Source organism: Takifugu rubripes, chromosome 13, assembly GCF_901000725.2.
Source record: "Takifugu rubripes chromosome 13, fTakRub1.2, whole genome shotgun sequence".
NCBI lineage: Eukaryota > Metazoa > Chordata > Actinopteri > Tetraodontiformes > Tetraodontidae > Takifugu > Takifugu rubripes.
In genome coordinates this window covers 7,760,224-7,781,790 of record NC_042297.1, presented here as the reverse complement: position 1 = coordinate 7,781,790, position 21,567 = coordinate 7,760,224, and the positions used below count along the sequence as shown (strand labels likewise).

At 41.3% G+C, this 21,567-nt stretch overlaps 1 protein-coding gene across 1 annotated transcript in view; it reads right to left on the bottom strand.

Moving 5' to 3' along the window:
- ush2a (Usher syndrome 2A (autosomal recessive, mild)) overlaps positions 1-21,567 on the bottom strand; it is a 131,843-nt gene that overhangs the window by 47,700 nt on the left and 62,576 nt on the right. The window contains exons 44-58 of the mRNA XM_029846815.1: positions 19,634-19,791; positions 18,670-18,817; positions 17,424-17,579; positions 15,589-15,736; positions 14,572-14,714; positions 8,228-8,847; positions 7,860-8,029; positions 7,613-7,779; positions 7,412-7,500; positions 4,121-4,455; positions 2,734-2,889; positions 2,021-2,184; positions 1,673-1,882; positions 393-595; positions 202-314 (exon numbers count right to left, since the gene is read on the bottom strand). Of these exons, the coding sequence (XP_029702675.1) occupies positions 202-314; positions 393-595; positions 1,673-1,882; positions 2,021-2,184; positions 2,734-2,889; positions 4,121-4,455; positions 7,412-7,500; positions 7,613-7,779; positions 7,860-8,029; positions 8,228-8,847; positions 14,572-14,714; positions 15,589-15,736; positions 17,424-17,579; positions 18,670-18,817; positions 19,634-19,791 (2,980 nt within the window). The remainder of the gene's footprint in view (positions 1-201; positions 315-392; positions 596-1,672; positions 1,883-2,020; positions 2,185-2,733; positions 2,890-4,120; positions 4,456-7,411; positions 7,501-7,612; positions 7,780-7,859; positions 8,030-8,227; positions 8,848-14,571; positions 14,715-15,588; positions 15,737-17,423; positions 17,580-18,669; positions 18,818-19,633; positions 19,792-21,567) is intronic.

The window sequence follows — 21,567 nt, the reverse complement described above, 5'->3', positions numbered from 1 at the left end:
CTGGTAGATAAATGAAGCAAATTAATTCAAAGCTTGTTAATTTTGCTGAGGCTTTAGACAAACTTGAATGTTTTTCTTCCTTTATTATCAATTATCTAAAAATTATCAATCATCTGTTAAGATTTTTGTCATTTTTTGAACTTGGTAATATCATTATTGTGGAATATCAGCATGCGACACTTGTTCACAGTGAAACATCACCTGGGGGTGATCACTTGTGCGTGTGGTGTGACCAGGTCAGCAGGCAGGTCCTCCACGGTGGTTGTCTGGGTGACGTCACTCCACACACAGGCATAAACGGTGCACACCTTCACCTGAATGAAGACAGCGTTAAAGAAGTCACAGGTGGAATTTGTGCACCAAGGCTTGTGTGTGGTTTTGTTAGTGCATACCTGGATGTTGTAGACAGTGAAAGGCAGCAGGTCCCCCAGCAGGTAGGACCCTGAACTGTTGTCTACACTGCCGTGAAGACGGTCGTTGACATAGACGTGGTAACCTGTAACTGCTCCGTTAGGCTGCTGCGGTGGGAGCCAGAGCACACGTGCCACGCTGCTGTTGACTGGAATCACCTCTGGAGCCATCATTCCTTCTGGCTCTGAGGAGATTCAAACAATGATCATTTCAGAGCTGAAACTAGTCAGTTGTTTTCCACTTCCCTATCAAGGATTCCAACATTAGGTCCCCCAGTAACATACAGGAAATGTACAAATACGACTAAACAATGTTGTCAATCCAACATTTAGTCAGGAAAAGGCAAGAAATAAGGCTTGTCTGTACACTTAAGATGATGAGATGAAGCTGTATTAAAAAGAAAAGACTGTTTCAGAGGACGTGAGGGATCATGTGTGAGACAGGTAATATTACTGAATCGATTATTTTAAGTGAAAATGAACTCAAGTGCAAACACGTTAACCCAATTCATTTTGTGCCAATGCACTTATCCAAACCCAACCTACTGCTCTACATTTCATTTACTGCAGGACGTGATTTTCAATGGAATGTTGAACACTGAGCATCAAATTTCTCGCACACACACACACACACACACTTTTCTTGCCAATTAGTCTTGATGTTAGCATTGCCCTATAGATCGCAGGCTGTGTTAGCATGGTTGGTAGGGTTGCACTGTATTAGTTAAAACATATTTGGCCCTGGTGCACGCATGTGTGTGCATGCATGTGTGTACTGGTATGGCTGTAAAATAATGAAATTATCTCCAGAGTCCTCTCAGTTAAACGAGCCGTGCTTTGCCTTTAGCACCTAATGATTTTCTAATGTTTTTAATGCACTTTTTATTATAGTCCTCAAATTAGAGGGAGATGGAGAAAGGCCTCTGACATATGATTATAGTAGAAAACAATGAGAGCAGAAGTGGGAATTGACCAGAGCATCAAGGATGTGAAAGAAGGAGAGTATTTTGTAATATGAGAGCAACATACAGCAGGTAAGAAGAACGACTGAAAGTTAGACATACTGTAATTGAGAATAAATTGTGACTATCGTTTATGTTTTTTTATTGTCACATTATATTTCCACTGATTTATACAGAGGAGGAGGTCTATGATGAGGATGCCTAATATCTTTAAAAATGAATCTGAACACAGGCTTCTCTGTCTTGATTGGGGTATAAACACTCTCTCTCACACACACACAACTGCACAAAAGATTGTACCTCCATCCTCCGTAGTGACGTTTACAGATGCCTTAGTTGTGTTATGGGCACCGTTGGACACTTGTAATGAGACGAGGTAAGTGGTGCTGGGCCAAAGGTCCCTTATGATTGTGGAGACGGTGCTGGGGGGCAAAATCAGGTTTTGAATGAACATGGCAGCCTCTATTGAAAGGAAGTAAGACTCCACCTCTCCCTGCAAGTCCTGCAAAGCTGAAAAAACAAAACATGACAACAGATGAGTAAGTAAACCAGCTGTGTGTTTATTTTCTTATAGTTTTAACTTACGCAGCCATTTAACATACTCCGGGCATGCCTATTCACAGTTGTCATTAGAGAGGTTATGCTTACTGGGTTGTGTCCAGTTGACCTGTACTGCAGTGTGGTTGATGGCGTAGGCAGACACAGACGGACGGTGGTGGGGAATTCCCGCCATGGTCACTGCATAAACCATCTCTCCAGTGGAGAACCCCACATCGTTATGGACTTCCAACTGGTACTGATAATGTGTGAATCTGCCACAAAAGAATATTGATTTAATTTTTAGAGTGAAATGTGTGGACCTCAAAATTCTAAAAAAAAGTCATTTAGACCATTTGTCAAGTGGATAACGTGTTAATAATCGATAAGGTGGCAATGCTCCAAGGATCAAATCCTACTTCAGTGCCCAAAGTATTCTGAATTTAATTGTTCACTCTTAAATTACTGTTAGTTCTAACAAACACATCCAAGTTCTTCTGAAGACATCAACAAAAAAGTGAAAAGTGCTGACGTGTTGAAAAGTTTGTCAGTTTATTGGCTGGATAAAAAAAAATCGGTAGAAAAACAAAGCTAAAAAGTGAACACCCAGAGCTGTTTAGCAAGCACAGAAGAAAAAAAACTGCTTTCACCAAGTGCCAAGCTGAGATTAGGGGACGCTGTGTGAAAAACAATTTAATTCTTTGGGATATTTGCTTAATGTATCTTTGAGCGGTATTAAAAGATCGGCATCAGCAGCGGCCCGCCGATCGGCTCTGCACACACGGCGCCGGCGTTTGCTCTAGAGCTCATTTCAGTAATCTCACCTGCTTAGGCCTTTATCTTGGTAGAACAATTTGGTGCCGGAGTAAACATGGAGCCAGCGATGGAGATCTTCAGGGGGGGGAGGGGATGGGGCTGTTTCCGTGGGGACAGAGGCGGTGGCCAGAGGCTGCTGGGTTTTACGTCTCAACAGCTTGTATCTGAAGGAGAATTTTTTACTAGAATTAACACACGTGTGCGCTCACTGACGGAGGCTTAGGCACACAAAGCACACATCAAATTGAACATATGCAGAAGAAAATACATGCATACATATAGAAACATAAGTGGAATTTTACACTGTTTTCCTAATCATTTAGTCACTCTTCTCGTTATTCATCCCTTCTTTAAATTCTCTGTATCTCCCCCTCCTTCCATTTTAGTTTTTCTGCCGGGTTGGTGTTTTCCTCTCCCTACAGTGATGCTAATTTGTGCTGTAATCAGAAGAGAAGGGCTTAATACTGCCTTTTAACCAACCCACTTAGACAAACACAGAGCTGAGCAGAGCTGAACAGAGACAGGCTCATGCATTTTAATCGGCTCCCATTTAAAAAAAAAAAAGCGGACCTTTTTTCATGTCTAATCTCCAACAGAGTAGAACAGGACAGAGAGGAAATACACAAGAGTGTGAAATAAAGTGATTAAACAGTCTACATTAAGAGTGTGCTCGTGTTGCAGTTTGTTAAAATGTTACCATCTTCTTTGAGAGCTTCTCAGCAGTGATGGAATATTAGCAGCACATTTCCTCTAATAATGGAATTGTCGTCTTCTAGCAGGTGAAATTCATATTATGGCAACAGTTCACAATACAGGCAGGTGCCACAAAATACATTCTTTTATCAGAAATACCCTGATTTGACATGTTTGCTAGAAATTATTTATGCACAGCTACAAACTGTAATTATTTCCACTTAAAGCACAAAGCAGAGTTGATCTTCAGAGGTTTACAAAAGCACATACACTACAAATACTAAAGAACTACTAGAAGTACAAATACTGTCAATATGCATTTGTATATGCATGTGCATAACTTACTCATTCATGGCTGTCAGCATTTTCCTACAGGAATTTAGGCACGTTCCAAATTGCTATTTACATGGATATTACAATGAAAACTGTTAAATATTTCTCTCTGACATTTTTGTGTGACACCAATTGATACCAAAAAACTGTCAATGGATAATTATTAACTGAGAAATCGAAAACCTTAGGATATTTTCCTTTGTTGTCATATTTTTCATCACAAGCAGTCTGACTGTAGTGTTATAGTGTCTTTCTGTCCACCATGCAAGTGGCAAAGGACAAACACTTTAAACCTTAATGCAAAAAACAGCAACTTGCAACTGTGCAGAGGATGAAAATGAATAAAGTTTTTTGTGTCATATCTCTAACCTGATATTAGGTCCATTGGGTCTCCTTGGCGGTTGCCAGGAAACTGCCAGAAAAGATTCACTGATGGCCACGACAGACAGCGGTTGGAGGCCTTCAGGGATTGTGGGTAATGTGGTAGCTGAAGTGGGCAGACTTTCAGTACATCCTCCTATGTGCCCACCACCCGTGGAACAGGCCAAAACAGTGATGCTGTAGTTTGTACATGGGATGAGATCCGTCACTGTAACGTTGAGATCAGATGTGTTTCCACTGTTATGGGAGATGTGGGGCTCTGGAAGGCGGATCTCATAACCATGGATTTCTCCGTTGGGATTAAGAGGGGGTGACCAAGTGACCTGAAACATAAGCATGTTTGATTTAACAGCTGGGTTGGTGATTTGAAATCCAGGATTGGTACAAAACTAGAGGCCGAGTTCACTTGATCCTTTCAAACTGCTCTGCTCGGGATCCTGAAAAAGTCACCTCATTGGTTGGCTGCAGTGAATGTTCTCACATGCCGAGGACAGCCAAAAGCTTTTAGATGGATGAACTACAGGAAGTCGCGGCACCGTGCGCGTGCACAAATATTTTAGCAGACTTGCTCTGTGTGCTCATATAAACACGTCTACAAACATCAGAGTGTGAATACATATGTGGCCATTTGAGTGCTACCATCACTTTCGTGTAGGTAGGATCCCTGTGAGCATACACACAATAACAGGAGTATGATGTGTGTGTGTGTGTGTGTAAAGGTAACCTGACTTTGACTTGAGCAGAAGATTTCTTTCATTAAATTTAAAGCAGGGAACACACACACACACAAATACACAAGTGCACATGCACAAACGCCATGGTGAAATAATGAAAACAGCTCCTAATGGTATTGCTGCATGCTCAGAAACAAAAGCTTGTCGTTATTGAACACTGCAGCTGATCTAGAAACAGCTGTCTGTCAGCATTTTAGAGGGAAGGTGAAGGTTTCAAATAAGCAGCCATTAAACTGGTTTTGTTGATAAAACTCTGGATATAATACACTAGAATACTACAAACAGCTGTGGATGAATATATTCACAGAGAATCAAACTGATCAGGTCACAAGTTGTTTAAAGTTGATGTGATAAAGTGGTCTGTGCTGATGAGATTATTATGAATGACCATCAAGAGTAATTATTTCTCACGCAACCTTGATATTCATTTAACAAGTGACTGTATGAGGTGATACAGGACGCACACACACACCCACATACACGCATGCGCGTGCGCGCGCACACACACACACACACGCGCACACACACACACACACACACACACAGAGACACACACACACAAGCCTCATGCTGGCAGGGTCATGTTGAGTTAGGCAGCTCATTTCCCAAAGTGCGTGTAGGGTGTGCTTTGTGTTGGAAGTCATTTACAGATTGAAAAGCCTGATGTAATCTGGAGATGGTGAAGACAGCGGAGACCCTGGGCTGACATGGAGCACAAGAGGTAAGGCCAGAACACTGTGTGTGCAAGTATGTGTTTGGTTTGCAAGTCAGACAGACAAAAACACTCCTGATGAGGTTTTGTGGGTGAACAAATATAAATTAATACGTACACATATTGCATTTAACCAGCAATTCTGACTCTGCCTTGTTTACAGCAGACTAATTGGGACATGATGAACTTTCCTTTAACATCAGTGGTCAGCACAAATTAGTAAATACTTCATAGGAGGTGACAAAGTGAACTGCTGGTGGCAAAGATGGTGTAACTTTGAGGTCAGCAAAGCTAAGGCACCACTCAATATCTACTTATCTGCTTCATATTATTACTGGAAGAGTAGCTCCAGCATTTTCCATCGGATAAATCACAGATGTGTGAAGAAGACGACAATGTAAGAAACATCTAAGATTCAGTGTAGCAGCCTCAGAATCCCGGGTCTCTGGTCCAGAAACTGAAATTGAGAGAGGACTCAGGAGTCCACAATGACAAACGTGTCTGTACAATTTAACTAATTGCCTTGTAATTTTAACAAAGAGTTTTCACTGATGTCTGAGTGTGTTCTGAGTTTTTAAGACCTCAAGAGTAGATGATGCAGGATGACAACATTCAACTTATTCTAAAGAATGTGTTTGCTGCCAGTCCACATAAGCATATCAAATGTAATATATGTAAATATAAATACAGTAAATATGTTAAAAGTGACAATCTATACAAATCTGACCTGGAATTCTGCCAAAACGTCAGAATGTTGTTATTAGATTCAAAGGATCTCAAGCAGTGGGATTACACCAAGAATGGTGGTTATTCAGTTCTTTTAGGAGATTTAAACATGTCATCCTGTAATCCTATTTGCCCTTAATTCACCCATCATCCACATATCACACAACACCACACACCTGAACTCTTCATCAGTGGATCAAGAAAAATGTAAAATAGTCATTTTGCGAACTCTGACTGAAAAAAAAGATAAAAAACAAGTTGCGTTATACAAAATCTCTAAAAGAATTCTATATATTGTCCACACCTAGAGTGTACAAACTATAAAGCTTACTACTCATTTTCTCTTTAAAAGCTGGTTAAAAGCAAAAGGAGCAGTAAAAGGCATTATGTTACAAATGGCGGGGAACACGGAACGCAGGGACACGGGACAGAGATATTTCCTAAATCCTGCCTGTGTTGTCAAGGTCAATTCATAACCAGTAAGCCGCCTGTCTGTCCGTCCAATTAGCAATAACCAGGAAGGAATACTATTCTCTCTGACCTGTAACCCCTAAAGCTGTGCTGCTGCAAAGATGACAGGGGCGTTTCCAAAATGATGACAGGCATTAGCATTTTACTGCAGTTAGCATCAGTGCTGGGGTGTGACAATGTGTACGCATGTGTGCATCTCTTTTGATGTGTATGCATACCACGGAGTTGCAGTAGCACTTGGGATAAGCTGGAAGTGAAACTTAACTCTGCTCCCTCAGTCAAAATGGCCGACAGGAAGGAAGCAGCATCAGACAGGGTCACAGCCCCTCCTCCTTGTCTGAAGGAGACCTTGAGTTGAATGTTTTTCTTTCTCATTAAATCCTCAGATTGAAAGACAGAGGAATCAGTGTGACATTGCTTTGTCTTTTCCACTGAGTGGCTGCAAAGCTCCACAGTTACAGTGTGTGTTTGAATAAACTTTTCAATTGCAAAACCTCATTCTTGGATTCAAACACCTTGTATCAGTTAAATGTAATAAGAGCTTCAGAGTTTGTGTCTCTCTATCCGTCAATACAGTTAGTGATGCACTGACTACTAAAGAAAGAGTCAGTCTGGCTGCACTTAAGGCACACATACCTGGAGTGACTCCGGCCCCAGGACATTCACCTTTGGTGGGCTGAGACCAGCTGGTCGGGAGGGTCTAGTAGTGATATTAACCCAGGGTCCTGTGAAAAGTGAAGATTATGTTTCTCCTGCGACAGCATCGGAGGTATCACAGATAAATATGACTTATATAACTGGATCAATGGACACTTAGGACCATTGATGCGGCCTCACCTGTGGTGTTTCCAGCCTGATTATGGAGTAGAAGTCGATACTGGTAGTTTGTCCAGGGACTAAGAGCTGATGAAACATCCAAGAAAGAAAGAGGGGGAGAGTCTGCTGGGAGACTGCCCACTGTGGACACTTGCTTAGACCCTGCAACTTTGCGCTCAATCACCCAGCTACACCCATCACAATCACACACAGTAGAAGTTATACAAACACTAGTACCACAGAGGGGTTAAAGTGCTTCCGCTCTCACCGCTCCAGGGGTCCATTGCTCCACTCTGGGGCTCCCCAGGACAAAAGGACAGAGGTGGGGGTCTCTGAGTAAAGATGAGGTGCAGGAACTCCTTCAGGGGCAGCTGGTAGTGTACGAAAGCTCTCAGACATCCCAGAGACTGAACATCCTACACGAGTGCACGCCTCCATCTAGATATTTTCAATACAATGTTTTTGTAAAATGCCTTAAATTAGTCGTTCCTTCATTAAAAAATGATAAACTGAAACGAAACTTAACAATGTACTGAATATAATTAGAGACTGGTGGTTGATAATTCTGATGATTGACAAGTTGAACTTTAAATACTGGCTCTGTTCCTATAAACAGGCCATGCTATTGCACTGTACCTGGAGCGTGTAGGTCTGGAATGGAAGCAGGTCCATAAGTGAGGAGGTGGTGATGTTCCCTGGAACTGTGACTGAGCTTGAATCTGAAGCTGCAGTAAAACAATCAGACATGTGACCATGGAAGGACTCTCTCTTTGGAGAAGCGCTTGATGGAGGACTGGGATTTGTTTTTACACTGGCAGCAGTGGGTTGAGCATGGGATGAGACAGAATCTGTGCTTGGGCCTGGGCTGGTTCTATGAACAGATATTATGTGGGCACTTTCTGTGATGGCAGACGTTGGGTCAGGAACACTGAATCTATAACCTCGAATTGTTCTTGAACCACCACCACTGCCCATACTGACGTGAGACATGGCGATGGGACCTGAGCTGGGGCTCACAGAACTGGACCTGAGGTTCTGGTAAGAGTTCAGATCTGCCGCCTCGTCATAAGCTGGTAGGCTTGGCTTAGAATCTGAGCTGAAGCTGAGGGCCACACTTCTGCTACAGACTGAACTGGGACAGACACAAAGGCTGTAATTTGTGATGATGCCATTCGGTGGGGAGGGAGGAGTCCAGGTTATTGTAGCACTATTGGGGTGGAGCTCTGACACAATGGGCGGGTCCATGGTTCCTGGAACTGGGAGCAAAGAGAAACCATTAAATTAATAAATAAAACAGACAAGTATAGAATCAGACAGAAAGTGTGTGGGAAGAGAAAATTGAGAGAAGAGAGAAGTCGGGGATTTATCCCAAAGAATTATTTGACAAGCAACATCAAGAATGACATCAGAAGGACAAAGAGTGATTTTGCCATCCCTATCCCAGGGATTAACATGGAAACTCTCTCTCTTTCGTATTCACCCCCAGAGCAAACCAAGATTGTATTTATGGATTTATGCAGTACTTGTGACTGTTTGAATGTGAGTCTGTTCATCATTCATCGGAGGACCTCACTGACTGACTGACTGTATCCAGCTTACTTACACAAAGACATGTATGAAAACGCACGAGTGTGACCCGTAAACGCGTTACAACCAGAAACATCTGGAGCTTTAGTAATTACAGTAATACACCAACTATAATCAAATATGTGCATTAAATCTAAAAAACATTAATAAATGTATTTCAAGTGCAAATACTTCACACACTCTCAATGTGGTTAGATATCTGTTTTAGGCCTACTGCGTATACATTTTTATTGCCATTATCAGTGTCTAAGATTGTTGAAGTCCAGGAGGCAGAATCCTCACAGGCATTAGAGGTGTGCAGAAACACACACACAAACAGACACACACAGATAAGCTGTACAAGACTAGTCAAAGGGAAATTTCACTCCATAGTAGCTCATTTGAAGGTAATGCCTCCCCCTCCTTCCTCAGCATTTACATCTCGCTATACAGCTGTCTATTAGATGTACACAGATGCATGTTATTTACACAAGCACACACACACACACACACACACACACACACACACACACACACGCAAGCCCACACCCACAGTGATGCAGTATAGCAGTAATGGTGCTGTGTGAAGGGCAAGCAGATCAAGGTGACTGAGCGGACTGAGGGAGCGTGCTGCGTCGCTAAGTGCTACCGCTAACCGCTAACGGCTTTCCCAGATGGCAGTGTGTGTATGTGTGTGTGTGTGAGATAGAGAGAGAGGGACAGAGAAAGAGAGAGACAGACCGGGTGAGGGGTGTAATAAGATGAGCAGTCAAGAGAATGTGTGCATGAATGTATGAGAAGCAAAATGGCTATATGCATTTCAGACCAATGTTAAGACTGTTTATGAATGGAATGTAAATATTTTACATAAACTGAGATTCCAATTAAACATTTAGTGTCAACTCAGGATTAAACTGTTCAACAATAACTTTTAAAAAGTACAAGGTTTATCATAACTAATCAGAAGGTGGTACAAAATGTACATTTTTTGGTTAGATAACAAATATAATTTCTGATACACGCAAACAGAAAAATATATAGAGAGAAAGACAGAGAGAGAGAGAGCGAAAGGGGAGACTGGTAGAGCACATATAGAGTTTGAATGCTACTTATTAAAATCATCCTCTTTCTACATCTCTTCTCTCATCTGTCCATTCCTTTCTTCTCTTTTCCTCTCTTTGACCCTTTACTTTGCATCCGCCCTCCACCACCTTCTCATTTTCTTCTGTGTCTCTCCGTGACTTGTGCTTTGTGTCGCAGTTTCTCTCCTTGCTCTCTCACTGTTCTCCCTGCTAAATAAACAATGCAGAGAGTTGACCTTTCAGGTTAACAGGTTTTTATGCTAGCTCTACTCAGCACTCACACTGATTCAATTACCACCAAAAGGTCCACTGAACCCTACGAATAACCAAGAAACCCGTCTCTCTCTCAATCTGACCAGGCGCATATCTGCCTGCCTGTTTTCTTGCCTCACTGCCCCCTTGTTCTTCTTTTGTTCAACCGTTTGTCTAATTGTTCACTAAGCACTTATATTTGTGTATTGTTTAATATATCCGTGTGTGTGTGTGTGTGAGATGAATGTTTGCCTGTTTGCCACTGCATATGTACATGACACAGACAAACAGGTAACAGAGATAACTCTCAAATGAGAAAGATTTCTCCAGAAAAGCCAAATCCATCACCTTGATCCATCCTCCGACAACCACCCCAAAATGACCCCCAACATCAACCCTTATCCCTCTCTCTCACTTCCTCCCCATAACTCTCTCCTTCTAAGTGTTGAGTGTTATTTAGGCTTTACTGGCGCGTGTAAAATTCTGCAATTTGAAGGGCTGTTAAGTTTTTCAATTGAAATTTTCATTTAAGATGCAGGTGATGGTTTTTCCTTTTTTCATTTTACCGACCCATACAGCTCACGATGGAGCAAAGTGTTGATGGGATGCAAAGAAGAAAGAAACTGTTCTACCCTTTTTTCCCTCTTTTTCTTCAATTCCATTCCCCCTTTTCCATCATATTTCCCCCCTCTGACAATTAGCACAACCTTAATTACTCAAGCATCTTCACTCCCTCTTTCCTTCCTATCTCACTTCATTCCTTACACCCCCGCTTTCATCCTCATCCCTCATCTGTTCAGCGAAACACAGTTACGGAAGGCTAAAGGAGGAGTGCAGGGACGGCATGCTTTAAATCACATTTATAAGGATTTGGTTAGCATAGTAATAACACAATCAACTGACAAGGGCTATGTGATGGGGGGAGGGTGTGTGTGTGCGTGAGTGCTCGTGTAGATTGAAGTGTGCACATCTGCGTATATCCTTATGGAAAGAAGAGGAAGGGTATTATTTTTAGCCTTGCTCAGGGTCCTCTGCATGTGCATGAGCAAATGTGTACGTGCCCATTTTTGAAGGTGAGTTGAAGCTCCTAGTAGTTATAATGAGGACAAACGCTGAGCTTTACGGTAATCAAGATGCTTACAACGCCTTGTCAAAACGTGACAAGTCATACGGCAGCATTTACATTGTCGCTCATATCTTTACTTTTTCTACAGATTATTTGGTGTCGCTGCTGCATTAAGGGGCACTGAAGTGACAGTGAAAAAGATGCACGACCAAGGTCACCAGCTTTAGTTCCATCCACAACATTATGGGCATATGAGCAATACATTAGCCTTTAAGTAACTACGACCATCATAAGACTGAAATGTCAATCATTCAAAAGATGCTCTTCAGAAGCTGACTGGGATGGTTTAATTCCAGGTAACCTTCTGATGTTTCCATTTACAAAGAGGGAGAACAACAACTGCAAAGTTATATATGGCCCATAAAGATGGAACGTCAAAGGATAATGATTGACAGGTGAGCTCTCAGCCAGCATGCTTATGTATCGAAGACATTTTGGACAAAACTGTTCACTGTTCTGTCTGTGTTTAATACAGGATGTGGAACGCAGCAGTGTCTATTTATAAGCATTTCACTGCATTAATCAGAATAATAATTATATATAATTTTGTCTTCATGAAAACATCTAAACAAAAAAAGTTTTGACAGCAAACATGAAGGGTTTTCTAACTCAACAGAACACTGTGGAAGAAGGTAAAGTCCTATTTTATTAATGCAGTCAGTCCATCATTAACTAACATGAATTCTTTGTGTTCTGTCATTACCTTTAACCTAATTTCTGTCAGATTTTCTACTTCACACCTCTCTGTGCTTTAAGATCAATATGATAAAAAAAGTGCTTCCTTTCAATGTAATGACTCTCTCACGTGCACACGCCTGTTCACGCACGCAGTCTTAGATCACTTAGCTAGTGTGAACATGTGAGTGGACAGAGGAAAGGGAGCTGTCTAACATGGCTAAGGTTTATGTTCACAGGGGCCGTCTGTCTCTTATGCTGCTGCAGGAACTCACAGGGACCAAATTACATTAAAAAGATGGATATAAAATTTTAATGGAATTATAAAAAGGAAAGGAAGAAGCTTGAATCCTTCTCTTTGACCATTCTGTCATCAGACCTTTCTTTTATTCTCATGCCTCGATTCCTAATTTTACCTTTTTCCTCTTCACACTCAACATTCCATCTGTTTTTTTCCCTCCCTGCTAACTTTCACATTCTCTGTCAAACTTTCACTAAAGAGAGGAAACAGGTGACAGGTTGTGGAATAAAATAATAATAATAAGAAAAATTGGAAGAGAGAAGTAATTAATGAAATTACACATTTATCTGTGGTTTCATTAAAAACTGTTGAACTAAGACAACATAAATGTCAGTCTAACAATGGGCTTTAGCACATATAAATAGTAATAATACACATGAAAAGGTTGTCAGTGTGAGGGAGAAGAGCTTAAGGGGGGATGCAGCCTTTCATGTTATTGCCAAGATGATGAGAGGATGGGTTTATGGTGACAAATTACACATCAATGTTGGGGGGAAAAATCCAATTTGGCTACACTTGGCTTTCTCCCATCATGTGTTCAAATCCCTTCTTATTAAAGGCTTCCCATGTCTACTCCGTTACTGGAACATATGACTATTTTTCTGCACGCTTCAAAAAGATTTTCTTTTGATGTACTGTGCACCTACACATGGACTTAAAATTCAATTGTGTGAAATTTAACAGTGTCAATAAATCCCACTGTTAAATAGATGAGAACAATTCAATCTTTAAAAAAAATATAAAGGACTTTAATTAATAAAATCATATGCACTCAGAGCTTTGATGATGACACTGGCTCTCGAGTGTTTCATAATTTCATCAACATAATGTTGGTAAATACGTCACAAGGGTTCATCTATAACAAAGTTGCTTAAGAGAAGTATGGATATATCATATCACTCACTGTTAGGGTGCAGTTTTAATTAAAATTAAAGTCAACACATCAAAATCCAACACCTGTGCTATTCACTCTGATGAGTTGTATGATTGATAAGAAGGATCAACAAATTCTCGTGCATGACGCATGTTCTCAGCGTGTCATTATGTGTTTGAAGGGGTCTGTGACCGCCAGGAAAAAAGGACAGAGGCTTGAATGATGGAGCACAGTGTGACCAAATAGACACATCTATTACAGTCTACACAGGCAAGGACCAACACATGCACACAAATATTCACCACCTCATATATAGCTCTTGTGTATCTAGAAAGAGAGTGAGTGAGTGAGTGAGTGAGTGAGTGAGTGAGTGAGTGAGTGAGTGAGTGAGTGAGTGAGTGAGTGAGTGAATGAGTGAGAGAATGCTGCAGGGAATAAAGGCTGAATAGCAATGAGAAAATCAGAAGGCCGTAATTTTACGGATCCCAAATGTCGACGGTTGTGTGTCTGCATCAGTGTGTAACAGCAAATGTGCACATTGGTGCGTACACAGTAGCGTGTGAGTACGGGAGCATGTATCCAATGTATGCAAATCTCAGCTGCTTAATGATAATGTATGTGATAATAGTGTGGTACTAATTAATTTATAACTTTGCACTGAGGAGGCTGTTCCAGTGGCTAATATGATTCTATTACAGCAATTAGCCCACAATGACACTGGCTAGGTCACTCACTCTCACACAAACACACACACACACACACACAGACACACCTACTCATCTGTGTCACTGATTCACACTATCTTGCTTGCACTACTGTCTTTCGTGTCTTGATCATATTGACTACCTCCATCAAGAATTTAAAGAAAATAAGTAGTCTCATAGAGGTCACTGCTGCTGTCTCGATACAATCACATCACAGTTTGTCGTGAAGAAAATGCCAACAGGTGGCTGGTTTAGGACCGACAGAAAGGGACGTATTTGTCTCATTTTTTCACTGTTGGCGTGTGTGTGTGTGCGTGTGTGTGTGTACGTGAAAGCATCTTGAGTCAGTAAATGACGACCATTGAACAAGTGTACCAGGTGTGAAGGGATGTCAACCTACCATCTTCTGCAGTGAGCAGGCTCGCCCATGGGCTGAGCATCTGTCCGTGTGTGTGTACAACCACCACTCTAAACCAGTACTGCGTGTGTGGTGACAGGTCTGCCACATGATAAGAAAAGGTGTCTGTAACATTTTCCAAAAGCCTGAGAGGAGATGGACACACAAACATCCCACACCATCATCAAATACAGTAAAATGTCGCCAATACACATATGTACTAAACTTGGACTTTGGTAAATCTAGCATATCACATTGTGCTTATACTGAAAGTAGATGAAATAAAAAGTAAATGATTTTAAAAAAGCCCCAAAAAAGTCAGTGTTCTCAGTGTTTAACCCACATTAGGATAGACAGATTCACCACATGATTGCTGCGGTCGGAGCTTTTCATCTTACACTCCTGTCGTACATGATCCCATATCATAAAATCACACAAAGGAATGTACAACAAAGTAAAAGAATATTGTCATAAATGAGAGACCGTTGACCATTTAGCATCAGATGGATAGAAGGGATGAATGAATGAATAAATCAGGGAACAATGAGATTTCCATAGCAGAGGAGGAGGAGGGCATGGCTGTCTGATATATAATACATGTAGCTAGTCATTTATTTATTACCGCAGAATGAGAGCCTCCTCTTCTTGGATTAAATTGCAATTTGTTGTCAGGAAGCAAGTAATGAATACATATCAGATGCACACCCCTCTCTCTCTTTATTCTATCACATTTTTCTCTTTTTTGTCTTTTTGACTCACACCCTCATCTCTCTCGGCTCATTTCCTCTCTGTTGTCCTGATGGTCCGTCATACTGATGTGACATATTCAGCTGTACTGTATAATTCACCCCTTTAAATGTACATGTGTATGCAGATGTGTGAAGATTTTTATAGTGCACACAGGATGTATATGTCAGGTTCAGCATGTCTTTGTCACATCATTTCCACGTGTGGACAACTGCAAGCAAACTTGTCCACTAGTTTATGTGATGTCTCTGTCCACTGCAACCTCTGTCTGACCTTATCACGGGCCTCTGTTGGGTTGCCCTCATCTGCAGGCTGTAAAGGAGGGGGCCTGGCGCATTAGAGTGGGCAGGGGCAGCCCAGGACACAGTCAGACTCCTGCTGGTTGCATGGACCAACCTCGGAGGTGATAACCCATCAGGGGCTGTGAAAAGAGAGTGAAAGAGTGAGAGGGGGGAATGGTGCCAATGCTAAGGAACACCAGCAAGCAAGAAAAATGGAAGAAAATGGACAACAATAAAAGGAGTCAATTGAAAATTTCCTTAGACTGATAAGAAGTGATTAAGGAAAACAGAATAATGACTTTTTTTGATAAAGACTGATGAGAGCACCCAGCTGGGTACAGAGGTACAGGTACAGAGAGGTACAGCTAAAGCTGGTACAGTGCATGGAAAATAAAATAAAAAAATGTCAAGAGGCAGAAGCGAGAGAGAAGAGAACAATAAAGAGATGGTGAAAATAAGGATGCCTGTAGTGTTGACTGTGTGAAATAAAAGGAGGCCCTTCCATGTATAAAGTGACCCTTCAATCAAACACACTTTCCACTACAACAAGACTGATTGCTGAAGACCTCCTGTCTTAAAGATGGTCCACACACACACACACACACACACACACACCCACACACACCCACACACACACACACACACACAAACACACACACATTTAGTTTTTGAAATGATGCGATCATATTTTAAAACTCTGAGTCAAGCTGTTTTTCTTTAGTTTAATCTCTATAGTTTATACTTAAAAAACAACATTATTGGATGCCTGTGTAAATTCTTTGAGTGTGTTTTTATTTAACACATGCACAGCCACGGGCATCCACTGTGATGAACTGTCTGTGTTGCATGGTGCGTTAGCAGGTGCTATATCAGAGGTGTCACTAATCATTTTAAACTATGCACTTTTATGTTCTCTCTTTCTCTCTCTCTCTCACTGCTTTCCTCATCCTCGGCTTTTCTGTCTCTTGCTCCACGATCGTCTCTGTTCTTTTACAGAACAAGGACGCATCAAGACAGTTTTTCTTAAAGAAGTCTAAAGAGATGCCAGAGGCTCAGAGGTAGAAAGATATAAAGAGAGGAAACGTCTGGTATTTAAAATTTATACTTTCTTATGCCTTTGTTTTGAACTTGAACAGTAGAACTTTCCAAAGCCTGTCTCCTGTTGTTCTTCTGATGGAGGTGTGTATGATCGTGTGTTTAGAAGTGACATTCCACATGTTTGTTATCTTTGGCCAAAGTAGCCAAATGTCAGCGTTTGAATGTGCGTCTGTTGCTATCTGAAAGCATTACAACTCATGACAATTTAATCAATTCTTGCTTTATCAATAAAGTACATTTTTGCTTGTTTTTACTCACTTTGATGACTTTTCTATTTAGCTTGTTTGCACATTGAGCAAATATATGAACCCATCTTAGAAGAACAGTCAAAATTACAGCACATAAAACCCAATGGAATAACTATGATGGCAGATGTTTGTGCTGCCAAGATGCTGCCACAATACTTTGATGCAAGAGCCCTCTGTAACTTGCTCTAAGTCCCAGAACATCTCTAACTTTGCTTTGGCTTTAGAAAACAGATATTCTATGTTCTTTACCAGTGTGGACCTGACAGGTGCTTATTTCCTTGTAGCAACATGTCCTCACAGCCTGTCCCATCAGAAAACATTCTCTCTGATTCCATTTTGAATTCTCCTGGTCTTGTATTTAAGTGAAGATCAAAATAGGACTGCCACAACAACAGTTGGTGGAGATGTCCTCAGCTCCTCTGCTGAACATTTCTTTAGGACTTGATTGTTTTGACAGTTGTTGTTCAGGGATTGCTGTTACCTGCTGGTGGTGTAGTGACATTGACTCGCAGGCTATCAACACAGCCCTGCGTGTTACAACCTCTGATCCAGAAGCTGTAGTTGGTGTAGGGCTGCAGGTCAGTCACAGTCAACCAGCTGCCTGCTGCTGTACTTCTATCCAACACTCCATCTCCATCTATGAGGGCACACAAAATGGAAGAGAAAGGTCATCGGCCAAGTACAGAGCAAGGGAGTCGGACAGCAGTAGCGTTTCCACGACAAATTTATTTTGTTCATGTGATGGCAGTAAGATAGTTCCTAAAAGATACATGAACCAAGACAGGAGAAGATGTGAGTTTGAGAGAGAAGAATTCTGAATGAGATTAACTGAGAATGATCAAAAAGCGAGGATTTCTATATTGAGGTTATGCAAGGGTAGGCATCGGAAAGGGATCAAAAAATTACACTACACAGCCTATCCAATAAATTCAGATAGACACACACCCTATCTTTTTTTCTATTAAAGGATGAAGGCATTGTGTATTAAAGAGACAAGGGGTTGTGGGTAACTAGAGCAAACCAGCATCTCTTTTTCTTATACACCTCTTCTGTCCATCTTTACACTCATTTTAATCTGTCGCTCTGTGAGACATAGATCAAAGTCCAGACTATGTGTGTGTGTACGTGTGTTCTGCTCCTGTTGTCATCTTGTTCAATTTCCATACTGTTTCCAGGTCCAGAACTCCAGCTCTGCTTTGCTCTCATCTGCTGTATTTTCTTCATATCTAATATATTTTTCTGATATGGAAATGTGAGCTTCTCCTCCATCTCTTGATTTTGGCCTTCCTTCCATCTTCTGTTTTTTTCTGAAATCCTATCTCAAATATTCTCTCAAGTCTCAAATAAACACAATATTCAACTTTTTTCTCCACCAGTGTGATTTGATTACTTGTTTCACGTTCCCATTTCATGTCTGACTTTCAGGCTACCTTAATATTGATGGTGAGAACTGTGTACGTGTGCACAAATTTATTTGAGGCTGCACTGGATGGTCCTTTTAATGCAGTGATAAAAATCAGATGGAAAAGTTTACCTATTGTGCAACATGACTCAACCCAACATGTTCACATTCATTTATTGATGCAATACGAAGTCGTGTGGATCAAAAATTGAAAAGATGTCAAATGTGCTGTGTCCTTGTGTGATGTCCTTTGTGATGTCCTGCATGATGTCTGCCTGTGTAGTCTGTGTGGCTAAGAACTGTGAGAACAAGTGCCCACTAGAACCTTTGCTTTTGTAGTGCAGCGTGTAGATGAGGTTCCCGTTTGGTCTTGATGGGGCTGTCCAACGTGCTCGGAGAGATCGAGAGCTCACATGGTTCAGCTCCAGCAGCACAGCACCTTCTGGGGCCATCTCGAGTGTACGAGCCTCCACCTGATTTGAGTTCAAATGCAGAATTATACAAAGACAAAAACATAAAGGTATTATTACTGAGAACATTATATAAGTGTAAGGTCATCCTGTGTGGTGCCTCAGTATGCTCTTTCTTCTCTTTTCACCATCAGCCCACTCTCCTCTTCCTCTGTCTCACCCTCCTCTATTGCCCTTCGCACTCACTTTCCACCTCATCTGTGGCTTTGCTCTGACCATTTACTCTATCCGTCCTTCTCTTATCCCTAAACTTATTACTTCCTTGACTCATTTCTTCATCTTTTGCCAGCCACCTTCTCAGGTTGTTTTCTCCTGCTCTCCTCCCGCTCTTGCCCTCCCCATCATCTGCTCATGTTCTGCTGTGTCAGCTGTTCTGCCGGCGTTGACGAAAGGCGGTGCTGGTATTGGAAAAATGCCCCAAAATACAGCCCGTGCTCGGAGACATCATGGAGAGTGGATTGACATTTTCTACCAAATGTCACTGTCGCCAGGCCAACCCTCGTTATCGAGTAGAGGAAATCGATCAGCTTTATGACATCCGGTGACACACAGGCCACACACAACATACAAATATCCAAGTCTGCAGTCCTAAACGACCTAAATGACTAAATGACCGCCTACTTTTAGGAGTTTTATTAACTTACAAATTAAATAAATTGTACTGTAATTTTACTTTTACTGATTTAAGCTGTTAAAAGGTTATGGGTCTAATTTAACAGATGTTTATGTTTTGGTGCTTGTAATACATGTCCGTGATCTCACAGAAACCCCAGCTTAGATATTGGTATGAATGAATGAGTGTTTAGTTGTAGGACTCACCATCGGACCTTTACCACAACCTCGTGCGGTGCAAGCCTGCAGTCTGAGTATGTGTCGGCTCCAAGGTTCCAGTCCATCCACCACAAAGAACCTTTGTGTGGAACTGGAGTTTAAAATCTGAACTCCATCCAGCCACAGACCAAAGCTGGTTATGATACCTGTTAGGAGGATACATTGGGTCATGAAATATGAGATAAAGAAGGAAAATAAAAATGACATAAGTAATCTGTTTTCAGGCCACAGTGCTGAGCGAAGCTTTCAGAGGTCTGAGCAAATATGGTATTCTACTCAATGTGATTACATTATCTCCTCTCCTGGAATGCCAACCATCTATTCTGTACATTTGGAACACAACTTAAAGATTCAAAATATTTTAAAAAGACCATAACTGAGTGCAGGGACTGTGCAATAGCTATGTCTTTGTCATCATTCTTTATTTGAACTCTCCTAATTTCGCCAATGGTCACTCAAACACAGTAGGAGTGTTTTTGAGCATGTGGCATTTGTGAGAAAGTGACCTTAGAGGAGTGAGAGGCCTCAAACCCGTCACCATGTCCTGGTATGATCCAGGCCGGAAAATGGAACAGAAACCACCAATGTTCATAAGCGTTGGAAGGAGAACGGCCCTTAGAAGGGCAGTAGCACTAGAGTCAAAACACACAAAGTAGGGGAGCAAATAGGTGCCCACATTCACAGCTACTCAAACAACTTACTCATGTTCACACACACACACACACACACACACACGCACACACACACACACACACACAATAATTACTTACATCCATCTAATGAAAAAATGAAACAGTACTGTGCTTTTCCTTAATAAAAATGCATACAGGGGGCTCAAAAGATCAGTGCTAAGAAGTAAGAGCCTATTCTGCTTTAATCATGTGTGGGTTTTATTATTGCTCAATACAGATATACACACCTATCAGGGAAATGAAGACACAAAAACCCTGCCGACGCCAACTACATCTGGGATAGCTCTTGATGTGGCCAATCACTCGCCTGTGAGAGTGAGTGTGTGTATATGAATGTGGAGGTCTCCGCGTGCTTGTGTGCGTGAGTAAGCCCATATCAGTATAGGCTGTAATAAAGACAGGTTGGGAAATGAAGCAGTGAATGCATAACAGGCTTATTTCCCCTCTTTGTCTGCGTGTTGCCCCGACCTAATCCCCGAGAGGATTATCCCGTGCAAATCCCTGTGGAATTGGGGAGAAGGGAGGAGAGAGAGACAGAGAATCTCACTCCTCTGGATCCCATCACCATCATTGTTGCCGCCCATTTATGAAAAGAAGAGAAAATGGAAAAAATAGGCATCCCCTTTTAAGCAAAAATTAAATCTTTTAAACCATGAGATAATCGGTTAATCATGATTAAGTGCCTCCTTGTTATAAATTTCTGTCATCAAATGAAAAAAGCTTTAAGTAATTTATCCAGGCTAATACCAATGCTCATTGTTGGCTTTATGGGGAAAGAATTATTGTGGCGTTGAGCATAAAACACACAATACAGTATAATGACATGGGGCATTGCAAATGACGTCCTTGATTATTTATATTGGTTTATTGAAAAATACAAATGAAAAACATGCAACAAATCATGTAATGAAATGAATGTTGATAAATATTCTGACATAAATGGTTTCTAAAGTGGCTCTTTGTAAGTAGACACAACTGTTGCTTGATTTCTATTTTACTGTAGAGCTTTTAGTATTTTCAATTTGTGGCAAATTTATTAACACCTAAAAATAAAGCGGAATTCCTGCCTTCTCATTCCAAAACTGCTGCACACTTTGAAACCCTTTGCTCTAAACTAAGTTCCCATCACACTCCCAGTGAAAGAGTGTTGTTTTTGTGCTGCAAGTGAAGTGCAGGTAAAATAAAGCAATAAGAAAGGAAGAGTGTGAGTCAGCCTGCAGTTCTCCCTTC